This window comes from Pseudoliparis swirei, chromosome 10 (genome assembly GCF_029220125.1).
Source record: "Pseudoliparis swirei isolate HS2019 ecotype Mariana Trench chromosome 10, NWPU_hadal_v1, whole genome shotgun sequence".
Taxonomy (NCBI): domain Eukaryota; kingdom Metazoa; phylum Chordata; class Actinopteri; order Perciformes; family Liparidae; genus Pseudoliparis; species Pseudoliparis swirei.
In genome coordinates this window covers 2,783,856-2,802,666 of record NC_079397.1, presented here as the reverse complement: position 1 = coordinate 2,802,666, position 18,811 = coordinate 2,783,856, and the positions used below count along the sequence as shown (strand labels likewise).

Below are 18,811 nucleotides of genomic sequence, written 5' to 3'. Positions count from 1 at the left end.
GACGAAATATAAATAACAAAAAGCACTCTTTAATGAGGCAAAACAGTTGCAAAATAAACAAGGTCCAAAAGGGGCAGGCAGAGGATCATCGGTCAGGGCAGGCAGGCAAGCAGGATCGAAGCAGGCAGGATCAGGAACACAGACAGGACAACGGGAAAAGGACACGGAACAAGAGACGACAATCCGACCGCAGACAAGGGAAAGACTGACACAATATATAGGGGGGGAAACAGGTGTACGACATCAGACAGTAACGAGACAAGAGTGGCTGAGGGCAGGTGCAGGGAATTAAACGAGAGAGAAGACACAGAGGAGACATGGAACATAGGAGACACGGAACCGGGTGTTACACTCTCCTGCCGCACTGGGAGCGCTGGGAGCGCTGGCTGGCGCCCAATTCAAAAGAAACCGCAGGCCTGACAGTATTCAGTTGAACATGATCCAAAACTTCCCGAACCCAATGTGTATAAATTACGTTTCTTTTCAAGAAAAAGACACATAGGAGACTTCTTTAAGAGTCGGATCCTCAATAAAACATGGATGAATAAAAAAGTTGGACCTGAGCCCGGAGAGATGAGGAATGTCGTGCCAGTAACACCCACACTGGTTTACCTGCACTTTTAAGTCTTCCATACGAAAGTGCCATATGCATATATCCTCAGAAAAACATCTTTGTTGTCATGTCAAGTCTTTAATTTGGGGTTCAGAGTGCCGACCTGTCGTCTGCCAGCTTCACGCTCACTGAAGAGGAGTTCCTTTGCGACATCTGTCTGGATGTGTTCATCGATCCCGTCACGTTGCCGCATGGACACAACTCATGCCAACACTGCGTCGCTCATAAGTGGGACAGCAGCGCCCGCAAATGCCCGTTCTACAAAAGACCTGATCTGAGAGTCAACACCTTCATCTCGGAGATAGTGGCTCGGTTCAGAGATTCAGCTGGAAGCAGCAGCTCGGATCGACAGGCTGCCGAACCGGGAGACGTTCCCTTTGACGTCTGCGGAAGGAAGATCCGTGAAGTCGTGCCTGGCCTCCTACTGCGGGGCTCACCTGACACCTCATCTGACGGCTCCGCTTCCGAAAAGACATCAGCTCACCGATCCCAGGAGAACCTGTAGTGGAGGATGTGCTCCTCTGGAGCTCTTCTGCAAAACCGACCAGATCTGCGTTTGCATGCTTTGCCCGGTTCTAGACCACAAGGCGCACAAAGTCATACCACGGGTGAAGTCATACCGGATAATCCTAGAGAGACGGTTGAAGATTCTGGAGATCAACCAAGCGGCAAAGCTCGGGAAGGAAGCTGTCGACAGAGAGCTGGAAGATGGCGTCCAGGTCTTCATCGCTCTGATACAGTCTTTGGAGAGGACCCAAGCGGAGCTCATTGGGACCATTGAAGCAACGCAGAAGATGGCCGAACAGCGACCCGAAGGCTTCGTCCACCAGCTGGATCAGGAAATCTCGGAGCTGATCCGGAAAAGCGGTGAGGTGAAGCAGCTCTCACGCTCCAAAGACCACCTCCCCTTCCTGCAAAGCTTCGCATCTCTGAAGAGGTCACCCTCGAGCCGCCATCTTTGGAGGGCACAGTGAGGACAGCTGTGGATCAGCTAGAGGAGACGCTCGGCAAAGAGATGAAGAAGCTGCTCCTTGAGGCGGAGCTGAACTGGGTCCAGATGTTTGCCGTGGATGTGACTCTGGACACCGATACAGCACACCTCCTGTCTGATGACTGCAAATACGTGCATCATAGCGCCGTGAAGACGAGCTCCAGGAAAGTCCAAAGAGATTTGATCCCAGTTGCTGTATCTTGGGAAAACAGAGTTTCTCCTCCGAAAGATTTTACTTTGAGGTTTAAGTGAAGGACAAAACTTGGTGGAATATAGAAGTCGCCAAGGAATCAATCAAAAGAAATGGAGTCATCCCCCTATCCTGAGACAACAGCCACTGGACCCTGTGGTTGAAGAACGAAGAAGAGTACGCTGCTCTCATTGGCTCTCCTCTTCCTCTCCCTCTGAGTTCAAAGCCCCAGAAGGTGGGCGTGTTCGTGGACCACGACGAGGGTTTGGTCTCCGTCTACGACGTAGATGGTTCACTGGCTGCTCCTTCACCGGGTGACTCCACCGCTTCTTCAGTCCCGGTCTCCATAACGACGGCGTCAACTCTGCCCCTTTGGTCATTTCTACCGTTGTTCGCAGGGATTTATTGAAAAGGTGAATTTGCATCAGGTTTTTAGCGATTATGTCTGTCACGTCATCGCCCCTTCCATTTGTTTATGTTGAATAATGGGTTTTTTCCGATGCGGTTGAATTGGACTCGGTGGTTCAGACGGATCAGAACCCTGCAGCCAGGAGCTAGTGCAGAATAAAACACATGCACTGATACTCGTTTCACTTTTAAGCGATGCATTTTGGTTCTCTTGAATCTTTTTCTGTGCAATAATAAACCAAGCCAATGGGGAAAAAGCAACAAGTTTACCAACTCTAGTGGAACTAGTGACATTAATGAAGCCAATGCTCAATGGCAGGGCTCAGAAAGTCTGGAAACACAGCCACAGGTTTTCCTGGTATTTGTAAAGTGTAATATGACGAAGGTTTTGGTTCCAAATAGGCCTTTTATTCATAGATGACATTTGCACCACTCGTAGGAAATGTCACTGATGACAATATAGCAATGCCTCCCATCTATTCAAGTATCCCTCTAAGGCAGGGGTCCCCAAATTTTTTCCTGAGAGGGCCACATAACGTTTCCCTTGTCTGCTGGAGGGCCAGCCGGGGGGGGGGGGGGGGGGGGGGGGGTGCTAGTGAGAGTGTGCTCACCTGTGTGCGTGCATCACGCTGTGAGCACTGTGCATGCAGACAGCATTTAACAGAGCGGAGCAGCTCTGATCGCTCTTTTACTGAGGTATCGAAACTAAAAATATGCTAAATCACATCGTTTTTAAAGTACGGGTACTTTGTTAGTATCGCTACACCGTGCAGCGTGACAGCAGCAGATGTAGCGGACTAACATTCAAGCTAACCTAACTTCCCAAACGCTGTCGACATCTGAACACTGATTGGCCGAGACGCGACACGTCCATCAAAGATGTTTTATTGCGAAGATCACCACTTCACATTTTCTCCGCGTCTCACTGCAATCTCAACGGCAGCGGGCCAGGTGAAAAAAATAATAAATCGGAACGCGTCTCTGGTATTGTTCAGGGGGCCGGTCCAAATGGGGAGGCGGGCCGGATTCGGCCCGCGGGCCGTAGTTTGGGGACCACTGCTCTAAGGCATAACATGACCTAAAAACGGGCATATCTAAATGGAATTCAGCATCCATAATGGAATCACTCCCACCTGTGCTGCAGAATGTCCTCCGTGATGAAGGCTTGATAGTCTTAGCTGTAGCACATACAACTTGTTTTTTCCCCCTCGAGTGGCATAAAGGGACTACGAGCTGCATTTAGTCGAACAACCGTGTCCAATGAATGAGCGTTAATGTGAGTTTGTTCAGGGTGACTTTCTCCGTTCTCAAACCTATTGACAGTAACAAGACCGTCAACCCATCAACCCATCAACCCGTCAACCTGTCAACCCGTCAACCCGTCAATCAACCGCTCGCTCTTTTTGTTCTGAGCTGGAACGCCTCATCGCTCGCCACCTCATCATCTCGTTAATTACACTGAAAGTAAAACGACACACCTGTTAGTCTGCCGGGGAATTTGCAGAACGCATTCCTGAAAACCATTGTTTGGCTGTTGTGACGTGAGGTCACAGGAGGTCACATGAGTTTGGACCAGTTTCAGCCACAAGAGGGAAAATAGTTTTTAAGCAGGAATAAAGTGAATCGCAGTTGTCCAACCGGGATGAGATAGAAACTAACTTACATGATAACTTGAGATCATCAGAGGCTTTGAATGCTTTAAAAGAAGAGTCACAGCAGAGGTCAGAGTTCAAGATGCAGTAACCTCAAACTTTCTATGCTCTCTATGCTGGAAATAATTCAATAATATCAAAACTATTACTGCTTCTTAGTAAATTGGTAAACTGTGATGTGGTAAGAGGAGTCGGTGAAGTGCAACAGATTCTCTGGCGGTGAATCACTCGTAGACGAGTCGGTTCAAACGAGGAAGCACATTTAAATTTAAAAAGCAGTAATCGACCGTAAACTGAAGCTTTGGCACGCCACAAGTTTGGATTATTAATGTTCAGCATAAGACAGAGAACATTCTTCCACATGTGACAATGTGTTTAATGCTCATACATTCGGGATGATGGACCAACTGGGTGTTAATTGGTCCATTCCTAACCCATTAACAGCAGAATAGAGTTTGTTTCTCTGGGCGTTGCTCTAGCTGTACGCTCGTCTCTGGCAAGAAGCCCGTTGTGAAGCTGCCGGAGGCTTCTCACATGTGGAATAAATATACAGAAACTCAAACACACAAACACGGCATCGAACATGCGGCCCTGTGATGGTTTTCCCTGTTAATTAGCCACATATTGGACTGAAATACTCTAATAATATTGCAGCTGAAACATTATTGCGTATGTGTTTGTATATTTCATACTTGTAATGCGATAAGTGCTTTACTGTGTCATTTCTAGCTAATATATTCGCTCCATCATATATTATGGGATGCTCACAGGCGTGAATCAACACCAGCTTGCCAGACAGGCTGTGAGATCATTATGTGTAAATATTATGCAGAAGGATACACAATTTGAATTTCTACAGTGATTAAAAGCTACTAAGAGATGTTGCGTTTGAGGGTCCTCCCACAAGGAAATGTGAATGTTTTTGACTCATCGTTTTGGACCCCGGTTATTAACATAGATAACAGCTAAAAAGCTAAAAGACTAAACTTGCTTTAGTTGCATTATTATTGTGTTATTCACACCGATGTGATCACATTCTGCAGTCAGAGCACTTTTACATCATGTTTCATTCATTATGTGTTCTGGGGACGAAATATGTTTCCCTCGAATTCAAAAAGCAGTTTTGTTGTTGTCACATTCCTGAACCAGAAGCTCACACACATCGTTCCACTTAACTGAGAAATTAGATTTGTAAAAGATGCTCCGAACTCCGATTGAAACTTTCAACTCGGAGATGAAGGCGAAGGTTGTGTTTTTGGAAAAGCAATAAAATACTGAAACGTGAACTCGTCTTTAGAGGAAAGGCCAGAGGACGTAACCTTGGCGCCTGCACAGCGATAAGGACCCAAAGATAAACTGTTCCTCGTGTGTTTCCTTTCCTCTGGTGTGCACTGCCACCTAGTGGCTGCTGGTTCACTCTGTGCACTACAACGGTGGGCATGGATCTGCTGATGCTCCGCCTCCTCTGAGGGTTTCAGGCCTTCCATTAGATTTTAAAACCAAAGAGCAAATATCAAGTTGCTCTTGAAGTCTCCACGGAGGTGAGTGGTGCTGTTCTGGTGATTTGGGTTATGGGGACCCGGGATTTATTGAGTTATATAATTTCAAATTTCTGATGAGTCAGTTCTTTTGAAATGCATTGTTTGATGTATTTTGTTCTGCATCTTTTGAAGAAAGCGCATATAAAAGAACATACTCTGATTCAGTGTCATGAAACCTTCCCAGTCCATGTGCACGGAGCAATGCATGCTGGTTAGCGACGTGCTCTGACGCAACCTGTGAGGTCTAGTGCATGATGGGAAAACGCCAAGCTGAGAGCTGATTGACTCTCCGTGTTGTAGAAGAGTCATCGCACCGTGTGATTGTCATATTTAACACCAGAGTGTCAGCCATTAGTCTCCTGTGGAGCGACGAGGGTTTAACAAGGCAGAGGGAATTCAACGATGGCATAAAACAGCACCCTGTAAATTAGTTGACTGGAAATTCACAGTAAATTACTTTTGCAGTTTTATTGTCACAGTCAATAATTGTTGAATGATAAATATATTTTAATGTGGGAATTTAATGTGTGTTTATTCTCTCATTTTGTTCTACGTCTACGCGTTAATACGTTGACATAAATAAGCTTCATTAGTATCAATCACACGCGATAATTTCTGTATATTAAACCTTCATCGCGCCACATGAGACAAATAGCCAACAATTTATCGTTAAGTATTAGAAATACACGGAAGAATATTCTATAAAACGTTGTGTCATAACTATAAAATCCAATCAGGGTACAATAAATCCCACTGGTTCCCTCTCTAGAGTTTATTCTGAACTGATACGAATGAAACGTCCCAATAAAACAGATCCTCTCCTTTTTTTTCAAATAGTGGTGATGTGTTCGAGGTTTGTGGGAGACCTGAAAATTGTGAACTCTTCAATGAAACTCTGCACGAGAGATTTAATCCCATTTTATTTCGGCCTCCACACGAACAACGGTAGCGACACACAAAGGCGACTTCTACAAAGCGTCTTTAAGCTAATTTAGAGTTTCAGTGCTGCAAGTGTTGCCGGGAGTTTTATCCTATTTAGCCACGTGGAAACAAGCCTTCAGTTCACGGCACATTGTTCTGCTTCTACATGACCGAACGTTCACATAGTCATAGTCATATGCACGGACAATATGTAGAATAACACATACAGCTTACCGCTCAAGAGTACTTCTGACCTGAACTCTTAAGCTGAGGAGGTGTGTTGGGCTCTTTTCTTTGTTTAATCCCTCCCTCTTGTGAATGTGCAGATTCTGGCGAGTTTTTAAAGCTAGGCAACAGTTTCCCGTTGTGCTAAGCTAGGCTAAACATATGCTGAACTAATCTCTGGACAAACGAAAAGCTAAAATGATTCATTTACGATCAACTCTACGTCGAGATCTGGCCACGCTCAGCTCTGAACCAATGCCGTTGACCAGAAGGAACCAATTGGACAGCGTTGACCCTTTTCACGGGAAGGAAAAATCCAACATGGCCGAATCTGTCCAGCTGTTCCCCAAAAGAGAAATGGTTTGCAGATGGTTTTCCACGAATGTCTTGAGCACGAACAATGTGAAGTTGCTGAAGGAGACGACTCGCTTGCTGAGAGTTATCACCCTCAAGCTTTTAGCAATGAAGCGTTCAGGAACTTCGCCGTGCTATTTCCTGATGTGTCTCGGGGGCTTAAGATAGAAAATATAAGGATTTAAACACTGGATGTTACGACCCCCCCAGGTTAATAAAGCTGTACAGTCAGACGTGCTGAAGGTTGTGCGCAGAGTGCTTCTATTCTACGATATGTCTCTGTTACATAAGACAAGTATTATACTACAAACCATTAAAAACACAAAAAGAGATAACAAAAATATAAATGTTCGCTATTCAAGCAACAGTCTCTGTCATAGAAAGCTGGAAGTAAAGAAATGTAATCTTCTGGTCAGAAGCCAGAAAATAGAAGAGTGAAGAAGAAGAGGCCTTGTTTTGACCACTGAGTCCTCCTTTACAGTGCAGAGGTCAGGGGTCGGGGGAGGGGTTTCTTTTAGTAGCCCTTCATGGCAATGGACAGTCCTGCGCCGCCGTCGTGACGTTTGATCTGGTGGACCATCAGGATGGAGATCAGCAGGCCGAGCAGCTGTGAAGACGGGTTCTCAGTTAGAGAGACGGACAGGTGACCCCGACGTTACGCGAGCAATCCGCCCAATCCACAGCGGACAACACATGATGTCCAACAGCTTAACAGCAGATCTTTATTTCAAGCATATATCTGGTTTATTAGCTTGGTCTAATCATCTTAGAACATTAAATTAAGATTTTAATGTTTTTAGTGAGATCCTGAAACATAAGTTTCTGAGCATTAGCTCACCAAGCTGACAAGAAACAAGAAGCATTTCTTATTTCATTACTTCTGAAATAAATTAACCCCTAAATCCTTCCTGAACCCAAAAATATAGGTCCAAAAGCTGATACTATGTCGCTCAACCCTTTTGAGGTCAGCTGTGACTAACGCTAACATTAGCTAAAAAGAGCTAAGTATTGAGGAGGAGGAGGTGCCAAGTACAGCAAGGTAACAAATCTCTTAAAACCAATTACCAAGCAGCCTTAATACAACGTTGGCTGTTCTGTCATTGAGGGTGGTAACGAATCATAACGGTCACCTAAAGACCTCAAAATGCAAAGTTTAGAACTCGCACTTCACTCGAGACTTCCTGTTACGCGATTCCTTGACCTTCAAGACAATAACATCTTCTTCTTTTTTTTAAAGTGTTGGGAACAAAACACTGAACCCCTGATTCTGAAACATGGCCATGACAAAACTCAAAGGGAGAAGGAAGGCGGAGCTTACCGCTGTGACAGCCAATCCAAAGAAGAAGCCCATCATGATCTGGCAGAAGAAGTTGGCCCACGAAAAGAGGAATTCACTGCAGGACTGCAACAGAAGAGGAGGAGGAAGGTTATCATGAGGAGGCATGGCTGGCTGGTGAACTGGATGGGGCCTTGGTTGGTTGGTTGGTTGGTTGGTTGGTTGGTTGGTTGGTTGGTTAGTTGGTTGTTTGGTTGGTTGGTTATTTAATTGGTTGGTTGGTTGGTTGGTTGGTTGGTTGGTTAATTGGTTGTTTGCTAGGCTGGTTAATTGGATGGTTGGTTAATTGGTTGGTTGATAGGTTGGTTAATTGGTTGGTTGGTTAGTTGGTTGATAGGTTGGTTAAATGGTTGGTTAGTTGGTTGGTTGGTTGGTTGGTTATTTAATTGGTTGGTTGATAGGTTGGTTAATTGGTTGGTTGGTTGATATATTGGTTAATTGGTTGGGTAGTTGGTTGATAGGTTGGTGAATTGGTTAGTTGGTTAGTTGGTTGATAGGTTGGTTAATTGGTTGGTTAATTGGTTGGTTAGTTGGTTGATAGGTTGGTTCGTTGGTTGGTTATTTAATTGATTGGTTTATAGGTTGGTTGATAGGTTGGTTGGTTGATAGGTTGGTTAATTGGTTGGTTGGTTAGTTGGTTGATAGGTTGGTTAAATGGTTGGTTGGTTGGTTGATTGGTTGATTAAATACCTGTTTATAGATTTCATCTGGGCCACTGCTTCCCTGCAAGAAAAAAAACAAAAGGAAGATATGAATGATACAAGACAAAAGTATGTATTTGATACAAGTATAACTACTTTAACACTGGATTGGACACTATACAGACTGGTTTGGTTAAAGATTACTGAACACTTAGTTGTTCCAGTATTTTCTGTAACTTCTAAATTTTTATAATTTTTCAAATACTGTAAATATATTACTCAGAAATTAACCCTAAAAAGTACCACTTACTTTTGCACATGAACTCAAACGTTCTCCTTAAATGAGGCTCCCTGAATACCGATACTTATAAACCCGATCTTACACTTTCATTTTACTGAACCAACCTGAGGTTTGAGTGCACATTCAAACGAGTTAGATCGGCAGCGACAGCTGTTGGGGATGTTGCCGCCCCAGTCCTGAGCGCTCACCACTCCACAGCACCTCACCTGCAACCACGAGAGAGAGAGTTTCAACGAGTGGAAATGGTCTTCAATGGGGAAAGAAGGTAGATAGTGAACGAGAGATCTGCAGAATTAATACCAAATGACATTGCTTTAGGTCTATTTGACTCTAAATGACCATAATGTCCTAAATGATGACATCATGCTGTATAGAAGAAAACCTGAAACTAGAGACTGAGACATAAACTCATGTTTACAATCTTTACTGAGGGAATACATCAAGAGAGAAGGAGAGTCATTATATAGACTTCTATACAACCAGAGTAGTCTCCCCCTGGTGGTCAGGAGAGAGACTGCAGCTTTAACATGTGAAGCATATACTTCTATACAACCAGAGGAGTCGCCCCCTGGTGGACAGGTGATAGACTGCAGCTGTTACTAATGAAGCATAGACTTCTATACAACCAGAGGAGTCGCCCCCTGGTGGTCAGAAGAGAACATTAAGCTTTAACACATGAATCATAGACTTCTATACAACCAGAGGAGTCGCCCCCTGGTGGTCAGAAGAGAACATTAAGCTTTAACACATGAATCATAGACTTCTATACAACCAGAGGAGTCGCCCCCTGGTGGTCAGGAGAGAGCATTAAGCTTCAACACATATCAGTATGCTTAAGGGGAGCCCCGCTTACCCCCACCTTCCCAAAGGTTGACTTAAAGCGTTCACCCTAGAAGCTGTCGTTAGACGACACTCGTATGGTTTTAATAGAACATAGATAACATTACAGCGCTCTGTATCTCCTCCAGCGCCGCTCTTAACTCCTTGTTTTCCATTAAGGGCTTGACCACCTCAGAAGAGGTGTTGTCAAGTTCTTCTTTGACCTACAAGAAGAGAGGGAACAATATTAGCATCATGACACAGATACAATGAAGCCTTAGAGACACAATATGTAAGCATCAAAACATGTAGGAATAGAGAAGAACTATCATCTATATACAGAGAACATTGGCATTAAAATAGACAAGATTTAAGCATGAAGGTAGATAGGAGATAGAGAGAATATTATGGCAGAAAGGTAGAGAGAACATTATAGCATAAAGGTAGACAGAGAGAATATTATAGCATGAAGGTATAGAGAGATTGTTATAGCATGAAGATAGACAGAAAGAACATTATAGCATAAAGGTAGATGGAGAGGTCGTTATGGCATGAAGTTATTGAGAGAGAACATTATAACAAAAAGATAGATAGAGATAATGTTATGGCAGAAAGGTAGATAGAGAGAACTGTATAGCATAGAGAACATTATAGAATGAAGGTAGATAGAGAGAACGTTATAACATGAAGGTAGATAGAGAGAACGTTATAACATAAAGGTAGATAGAGAGAACGTTATAACATAAAGGTAGATAGAGAGAACTGTATAGCATAGAGAACATTATAGAATGAAGGTAGATAGAGAGAACGTTATAACATGAAGGTAGATAGAGAGAACGTTATAACATAAAGGTAGATAGAGAGAACGTTTAAGCATACAAGTAGAGTAAGAAGACATTATTCTCATGGTAATTAAAGAACTTAAGCATTATAAAACTGAGAAAAAGAGAATCACAAGATCAAGATAGAGAGACAAACATTTTCATCTAGATGGAATAAAAGGTAGTGAGATAAATAGATCACCTTGTTTCTTACGACAACCACAATGATGCCAAAGATCATCATGATGATCATTCCAACCACCATTAGGCCTGCAAACTACAAGAAGTAAACAACATTCAAAGGTATGTCTTGTCTTGCCGATTGTGTCTTGATTATCTTAAAATTATCCAACGAACAAAACTAAAAACTAAAAATGAGTTTGAAGTCGCGTGCGTACTGCTTTGAGGGCGTAGACATTCTCCGAGACTCCTGCGTAGATTCCCAAGCAGGCGATGGCGAGGATGCCGATGGCAAACACCCAACCCCAACCCATGCTCGGGCCCCCGAGCGTTGACAGCTGCTCCGCCAGGACAAGGAAACAAACATTGGATTAACACAGAAATGTAATCTCTGACAGTGGATTTCATTGTTCGACATTTGACTTGTGAAAAAACTACACGTGAATTTGTAAATTCTGCGTATCTATGTTCTCTAATTCAAGTTTTAAGAGATGCTAGATATCGTCCCTGGATGTTTCTTTAACTACAGTCTGGATGTTGTCTTTAATGTCACAGGAAAAATCTATATTGTGTTTGTGTTCAACATCAGTGAAAGCTAACCTACTTAAGCAAGGCTAACCGCAATGCTACACAATGTCAATAATAAACATTGTTTCTACAAAATTCATGCATACGTGAACAAGTAATTGCTTTATATAAAAGTGAATTATAACAATGACGTTAATGAATATTCTTTTTTTTTGCTAATTTCTTAAAAACACAAGCTTTTAAGATTTTTTTGTTGCTTTTCCCATCCTTATTGGAGTAAATATATCGACCAGCAATGAAAAGTATCGTTTTATTCCATTTGAAATAGGTCAAATAAGTGGAAGTTTGTCACCTATAAAACAGAATTTGTCGTTCTTTTGATCTGACAATTCAATAGTTTTGAGAGATAGTTTTGCGAGATAGTTTTGAGAGATAGTTTTGCGAGATAGTTTTGCGAGATAGTTTTGAGAGATGGTTTTGAGAGATAGTTTTGAGAGATGGTTTTGAGAGATGGTTTTGAGAGATAGTTTTGAGAGATGGTTTTGAGAGATAGTTTTGAGAGATGGTTTTGAGAGATAGTTTTGAGAGATGGTTTTGAGAGATAGTTTTGAGAGATGGTTTTGAGAGATGGTTTTGAGAGATAGTTTTGAGAGATAGTTTTGAGAGATTGTTTTGAGAGATGGTTTTGAGAGATGGTTTTGAGAGATTGTTTTGAGAGATGGTTTTGAGAGATGGTTTTGAGAGATGGTTTTGAGAGATGGTTTTGAGATAGTTTTGAGAGATAGTTTTGCGAGATTGTTTTGCGAGATTGTTTTGCGAGATAGTTTTGAGAGATAGTTTTGAGAGAGTTTTGCGAGATGGTTTTGAGAGATTGTTTTGCGAGATTGTTTTGCGAGATTGTTTTGCGAGATAGTTTTGAGAGATAGTTTTGAGAGAGTTTTGCGAGATAGTTTTGAGAGATGGTTTTGAGAGATAGTTTTGAGAGATAGTTTTGAGAGATAGTTTTGAGAGATTGTTTTGCTCGGTCATGGGTAGTTTGTTTAAACATCGTCGGAGACGTTCTGTTTTTCTCGTTGCACAGAAAGTCGACTCTGGGAATGGAAAATCTCCTCCGGGCTGCATCTGCTTTTCATCAAAGAAAAGAAATGTAAGTTTCCACTGCGCCTTGGCAGCTGCCCGCACCCTTTATAAACTCTCTGAATCCTTCACCTCCACTCGGGGTAAACGTTGCTAAACAGGCGGTTTGTATTTTTCAGATTGTAAATGTGAAGTCCTGCCAGATGTTTCTGTTCTGGTCTAAAAAAACTCACGTTGATCGTATTTACGCCGCACGCTGTTTTACGAAGTTCCTCAAACGTTACCGGAAATTCCGAATTGTTTCACAAGAATCAACACAAACAAACACTGTGACCTTCTGTCCTCCAACCCCCCCCCCCCCCCCCCCCAAAAAGAAAGTTCAACTTGTTCTAACTATTGTTTACATCTGACTTAGATTCTTGTTTATTTCGCAAGTTTCGGTAAATCCGCCGCTCGTTCTGCCAAGAGATGCCCGTAAGTTGTAAAAGTTTGGCAGCGACCGGCTTGTCCACGGTTCTCACAGACCTGAGGAACGGGGGTGGGGGGGGGTATTTGGCTGCTTTTCAATGACCACACTTCTGGTTTGGCTTCTGCTTTTTTTACGCCCACTTGTGTTTATGTTTTCCTGACAGGCGACAGAAGATCGTGCCGTCGTAGATCCACCGAGAAAATATCGGCGCCAAGAAATATAGCTCAACGTCAGTAAAGGAGGAATGAAGAGTCCAGAGACTGTGAGCAATCGGCTGGATGCTCCTGTGTCCTGTCTTCATGCTAAGCTAAGCTAACGGGCCGCTAGCTCCAGCTACACGCTAACCCTAGAGACACAACGGTGGGTCTGATCTCTTCTGAGAACACTTTAGATTCAGACTACAGTGTAAAATAACGGTAATAATCCGTCATTGTGCATGAAAACCGTGTGCTGATGTTTACACTGATGTTTAATGGCAATGGTCAAATAAAGTACCGTCATGGTTTCTGAAAATGCAGCTAAGGTGATCAGGAGTTTTAGAGTGATTTAGTTTAGTGGGAAACTAAGAGGTAGACCAGCCCGCTGTCGTAAAACTGAAGGCTTTCCACACCTGGGTTTTAGGGGAAGCAGAGACAGGGTCTCTGGGTCCTGATCAAGATAAGGAGCCGACCCTTCAGGACGAAGGAGGCGGGACTTCTTCTTTGAAGTTGTCGCATAAACCTGAATCAGCACTTTTGTTTGTTTGAGGCTAAGAAACGTGACCCTCATGTCATATAAAGAAGGTTGTGACTGACCCTCATGTCGGATAAAGAAGGTTGTGACTGACCCTCATGTCATATAAAGAAGGTTGTGACTGACCCTCATGTCGTATAAAGAAGGCTGTGACTGACCCTCATGTCATATAAAGAAGGTTGTGACTGACCCTCATGTCATATAAAGAAGGTTGTGACTGACCCTCATGTCATATAAAGAAGGTTGTGACTGACCCTCATGTCGTATAAAGAAGGTTGTGACTGACCCTCATGTCATATAAAGAAGGTTGTGACTGACCCTCATGTCGTATAAAGAAGGTTGTGACTGACCCTCATGTCATATAAAGAAGGTTGTGACTGACCCTCATGTCATATAAAGAAGGTTGTGACTGACCCTCATGTCGTATAAAGAAGGTTGTGACTGACCCTCATGTCGGATAAAGAAGGTTGTGACTGACCCTCATGTCGTATAAAGAAGGTTGTGACTGACCCTCATGTCATATAAAGAAGGTTGTGACTGACCCTCATGTCGTATAAAGAAGGTTGTGACTGACCCTCATGTCGTATAAAGAAGGTTGTGACTGACCCTCATGTCATATAAAGAAGGCTGTGACTGACCCTCATGTCATATAAAGAAGGTTGTGACTGACCCTCATGTCATATAAAGAAGGTTGTGACTGACCCTCATGTCGTATAAAGAATGTTGTGACTGACCCTCATGTCGTATAAAGAAGGTTGTGACTGACCCTCATGTCATATAAAGAAGGTTGTGACTGACCCTCATGTCGTATAAAGAAGGTTGTGACTGTTGCTTCATTGAATCTTGTGTCACAGAGTTCCCTATGAAGCTGTCAGAACTTTCCTCTTTGCAAGGAATAAAACAGACAAAGGCAATTCTGAATCAGAGGCTTTAATATATGTATAATGTAATGTTTCAATACATCGAAAGTTGTATTTTATCCTTATTTCTTTGTTATGTCATTTATATTTAGGTTTTTCAAACTTGAGTTAACACTTTTTGTTTTAGGTTTTCTGCATTTCGATGCCAAAATGTACAAAAAGAAGTGGAATGGGTTGTTGTTGTTGTTGTTGTTGTTGTTGTTGTTTACCTGGTTGCCGTAGCTGCTGCTCTTCACCACCAAGTAGATCAGAACACATCCAAGGATCTGAAAGCACATCACATTAATATGTTTGTGCTTTAACCCAATGAAACGCCAGAGTACGGAGGCTGCAGATGACAAACACAATCACAATGAAAGAGTGAGTGAAGTATAAGTAAACAATGTAGAAGTAGAACATTTATAAGTAAATAAAAACAAATTGCAGAACATTTAACAAAACATTTAAGTTATTATTACAGGGATGTACAAACACTGCTGGACCTTCTAATGGTTACAGACTCTCGTTGTTTGTTTAACTTTGTTTTAATATTGGCTAAATATTTCGATATATTCACTTCTAAAGGGGAGGAAACAGTTTGAGAACCACTTTACCGGATATTTAAAGGAAAAATAAAGAGTTCATATTGTACATTTATATGATTTTTAACCCCCAGAGTTCAGGATGAGTCATCAAAAAAAAATTATGTTATACAGGAACAGAAAGGGATAACATTAAAATACTGAAAAACAAATATTTAGCGACTCGAGACAAATGAATAATTAATAATCATGTCACTGTGCCTTTAAAACATTTTAATTGAAATAAATAGACGATTAATGTGTTTTTCTCCCTCTACAGAAGTGCATTTACTATCTTGATCATTTCTCCATGCTGGTTTTTAATTTCATATCTCTGGTTCACTGCTGGAGTTTCTGTCATTCCAGCATTGGCCACTAGAGGGAGACATATACTGTACAAACTGATGATGCTCAACCACCGGCTCCCTCTAAACTTCTCAACCTGGACACGTGTTTCAACTTTAGGGACGAGTGTCAGCATCTTTTGTGTATATATATATATATATTAGGGCTGTGAAACGATTAAAAAAATTTATCAGGTTAATCACAGGTTTCTGTGGATTAATCATGATTAATCCCATATATACATTCAGGGTTTTTCCTGGGTCAAAATGGGTCTTCGGTGCTCCCAAAAACTCATTGAGTGAGTGATCAGCAGCTGGCCGCTCGGTCCATTGGCGCACCTCACAGGGGGGGGGGTGCAAGTGACTTTTTTTCGTCCCGATGTGCGCGCACACGCCGGCATCCGAGCTCTGCGGCGCGCGAGACGGAGATCGGAATCGTGTTAACGCCACACGTAAAGACAGAATGACATGCTGCTGGAGAGACGACCAACAACAGACGGATTGGAAGCTCATTCTGCGCATGCGTTAAATGCGTTTAATTAAAAAAAACTATTTAAACCTGTAATTTAATTAACTGAGTTAACGCGTTATTTTTCACAGCACTAATATATATATATACATACATACATCATTTATATAATGAAGGATGAAAGAGTCAGTATCTGGATGCAGATAATTTCGAGATTCTTGAATATTTCTTTTACATTATTTCGGTTTTAAAAAGTTATTTATGCCTTTTTTTAACATTTTGTTATGCAAAAAATAAAAAAGGCGCCTTCAGACGCCCGAGGGTTGAAAACAGTGTTTAAGCTCCGCCCCCTCGCAGATGAAAACATGTCTTTGAAAGGAATGAGTCTTCGTGAGAGGGCTTCAAAAGGGGGTCTGTGGACTGAAACATGAGCTTCCTCTTTCACAACTTACTGGAAGTGACTCCTCAGACATGGAGCAGACCGGCCCTCTGTTTACACAGATCGGATTGATGTTGTACATCTTCGCTTTCAAAAAGAAAGAAAGTGCACACGCATACTGTATATTTTAGTAATTTAAAAACTACTAAAAACACCAAAAATATATATATATTTTTTTCAATTCAGTGTTTAGTTTTTTAACATAAGAAACTTTTTACGTCCAATTAATTGTTTAGTAAAAGCTGAACATTCTTTTTTTCGACCCAAATAAAAAATAAACTCTTTGTTCATGAACATATAGAAATGAACTCAGAAAAGGAAAAAAATGTTTTTAATTAATTAAGAAGCTTCTGCTTCAGTGGATTTACTTTTTCTCATTTGTATCATTTTGAATAAAAAAATCTATCAGAAAAAAAGATTTTTGTGTTTTGCTTTTTTAACAAATTTATTGTTTAGTAAAAGCTGAAAATCAAAGAATAAACCAACTTTTTTTAAACCCCCCAAAAAAGATAAAGAAAAAAATGTATTTAATTAATTACGAAACTTCTGTTGAAGTGGACTTTCTTCTTCTTTATTTTTCTCAATTGTATCTTCTTAAATATAAAAATCTATTTTTAAAAAAGATTTTGGGGGTTGTTGTTTTTTTACATCATAAAGTTGTTTCCGTCCAATTTAGCCAAATTTAAAAAATATTTGTTTGTGAAGATATGAATGAAACAAAAAATTATTTAATTAATTAAGAAGCTTCTGCTTTAGTGGATTTTATTTTTCTCATTTGTATCATTTTAAATAGAAAAATCTATTAAAAAAACCTTTTTGGTGTGTCTTTTTTCTTTAACATAATAAACCAACTTTTTTTCCAAGCCCAGCTTTTTTTTTTTATCAGGTAAAAAAGAAAATGGATTTAATTGATTATGAAGCTTCTGTTTTAGTTTTTCTTTCTTCTCATTTGCATCATTTTAAATATAAAATCTATCAGAAAAATGATATTCACTTACTGCATACAGCACGTTGAAGAACACAAAGAGGCATTTTAGGACTCCGTTAATTTTCCCCATCTTTCGGTTGTTCAGAAGTCTCTCTGGGAGCTGACGCTGTGACCTGTGAGGATGTGAGGATGTGAGCAGCCAGATAAACGACCAGATAAACGAGGCCGAACCCACAGCTGCCGCCCCCGAACTTAGCAGCCACAACCAGTCGCACAGTGTGACCGCGGACGACCTCTTAAAGGGTCCAGAACTCCTTTTCTTCTTTTATCATCTTCAAGAAAGTCCAAATTGAAACGTTAGAAAGAATTAAAAAAGGTCTGAAAGTCAGAACTTTACAACTTTTATTGGTCAATTATTGCTCTGACATCATCTGTGATTTTTATCTCGTGTGAAAGCCGGAGAGAATATTTTTTTTACGATGGCTTTAAAGAGATAAAGCTGCTGATATTCTTTATTTTTAAAATGAATCCCACAAGACTGTTTATTTATACTTTTTTCTTTCTTCCTGGTTCCAGGAATATAAAAAGACATAGTTTCATGATGTAAAAAAAATAAGTTATTTCTTAAAAGTTAGTTTTTATGAAACCAATCGTGCATCCGTTGGGGACTATTTCTTCGTAAGAGTGTCCTCTCTAACTGCTCTAGATCTATGTAGGTTTTACTACAGGTCTGATGGAGGAGACCACACCCACTGTGTGTGTGTGTGTGTGTGTGTGTGTGTGTGTGTGTGGGGGGGGGGTGCAGGTTTGAACTGTTTTCAAAGATTCATATTATTAAAGACGTTCTGTTCTACGGTTCTGTTCAAAGAATCTGTTTTAAGGTTCTATTCGCAGGTTATGTTCTCAGGTTCTGTTCTAAGGTTCTGTTCTCAGGTTCTGTTCTAAGGTTATGTTCTCAGGTTCTGTTCTCAGGTTATGTTCTAAGGTTCTATTCTAAGGTTCTGTTCTAAGGTTATGTTCTAAGGTTATGTTCTCAGGTTCTGTTCTAAGGTTCTGTTCTAAGGTTATGTTCTAAGGTTCTATTCTCAGGTTCTATTCTAAGGTTATGTTCTAAGGTTCTATTCTAAGGTTCTGTTCGAAGGTTATGTTCTAAGGTTCTATTCTAAGGTTATGTTCCAAGGTTCTATTCTAATGTTCTATTCTAAGGTTCTGTTCGAAGGTTATGTTCTAAGGTTCTATTCTAAGGTTATGTTCCAAGGTTCTATTCTAAGGTTCTATTCTAAGGTTCTGTTCTAAGGTTCTGTTCTAAGGTTCTGTTCGAAGGTTATGTTCTAAGGTTCTATTCTAAGGTT

General features: G+C 41.2%; 1 protein-coding gene across 2 annotated transcripts; it reads right to left on the bottom strand.

Moving 5' to 3' along the window:
* Positions 1-6,297: 6,297 nt before the first annotated feature.
* LOC130200677 (23 kDa integral membrane protein-like) lies at positions 6,298-17,686 on the bottom strand. 2 transcript variants are annotated; one of them, XM_056425138.1, is made up of 9 exons: positions 17,530-17,686; positions 14,930-14,985; positions 11,212-11,341; positions 11,016-11,090; positions 10,121-10,216; positions 9,278-9,379; positions 8,922-8,954; positions 8,214-8,297; positions 6,298-7,502 (listed from the first exon to the last, which is right to left on the bottom strand). In XM_056425138.1, the coding sequence occupies exons 1-9, from the start codon at positions 17,587-17,589 to the stop codon at positions 7,410-7,412; spliced, it is 729 nt and encodes a 242-aa protein (XP_056281113.1). In that variant the 5' UTR covers positions 17,590-17,686; the 3' UTR covers positions 6,298-7,409. The 2 variants fall into 2 exon arrangements, with proteins under 2 accessions (XP_056281113.1, XP_056281114.1); XM_056425139.1 differs by having other exon boundaries at positions 11,212-11,331; positions 14,929-14,985; positions 17,530-17,684.
* Between the last annotated feature and the right edge of the window lie 1,125 nt (positions 17,687-18,811).

What these genes read in the sequence shown, in the direction of transcription:
- LOC130200677 (XM_056425138.1), bottom strand. Translation starts at nt 17,589, where the DNA reads ATGGGGAAAATTAACGGAGTCCTAAAATGCCTCTTTGTGTTCTTCAAC. An exon ending in AGCAGCAGCTACGGCAACCA is followed by an intron (nt 11,342 to 14,929) that starts GGTAAACAACAA and finishes TTTCCTTGTCCT; the next exon opens with GGCGGAGCAGCTGTCAACGC. An exon ending in TGGAGGAGATACAGAGCGCT is followed by an intron (nt 9,380 to 10,120) that starts GTAATGTTATCT and finishes TCGTGGTTGCAG; the next exon opens with GTGAGGTGCTGTGGAGTGGT.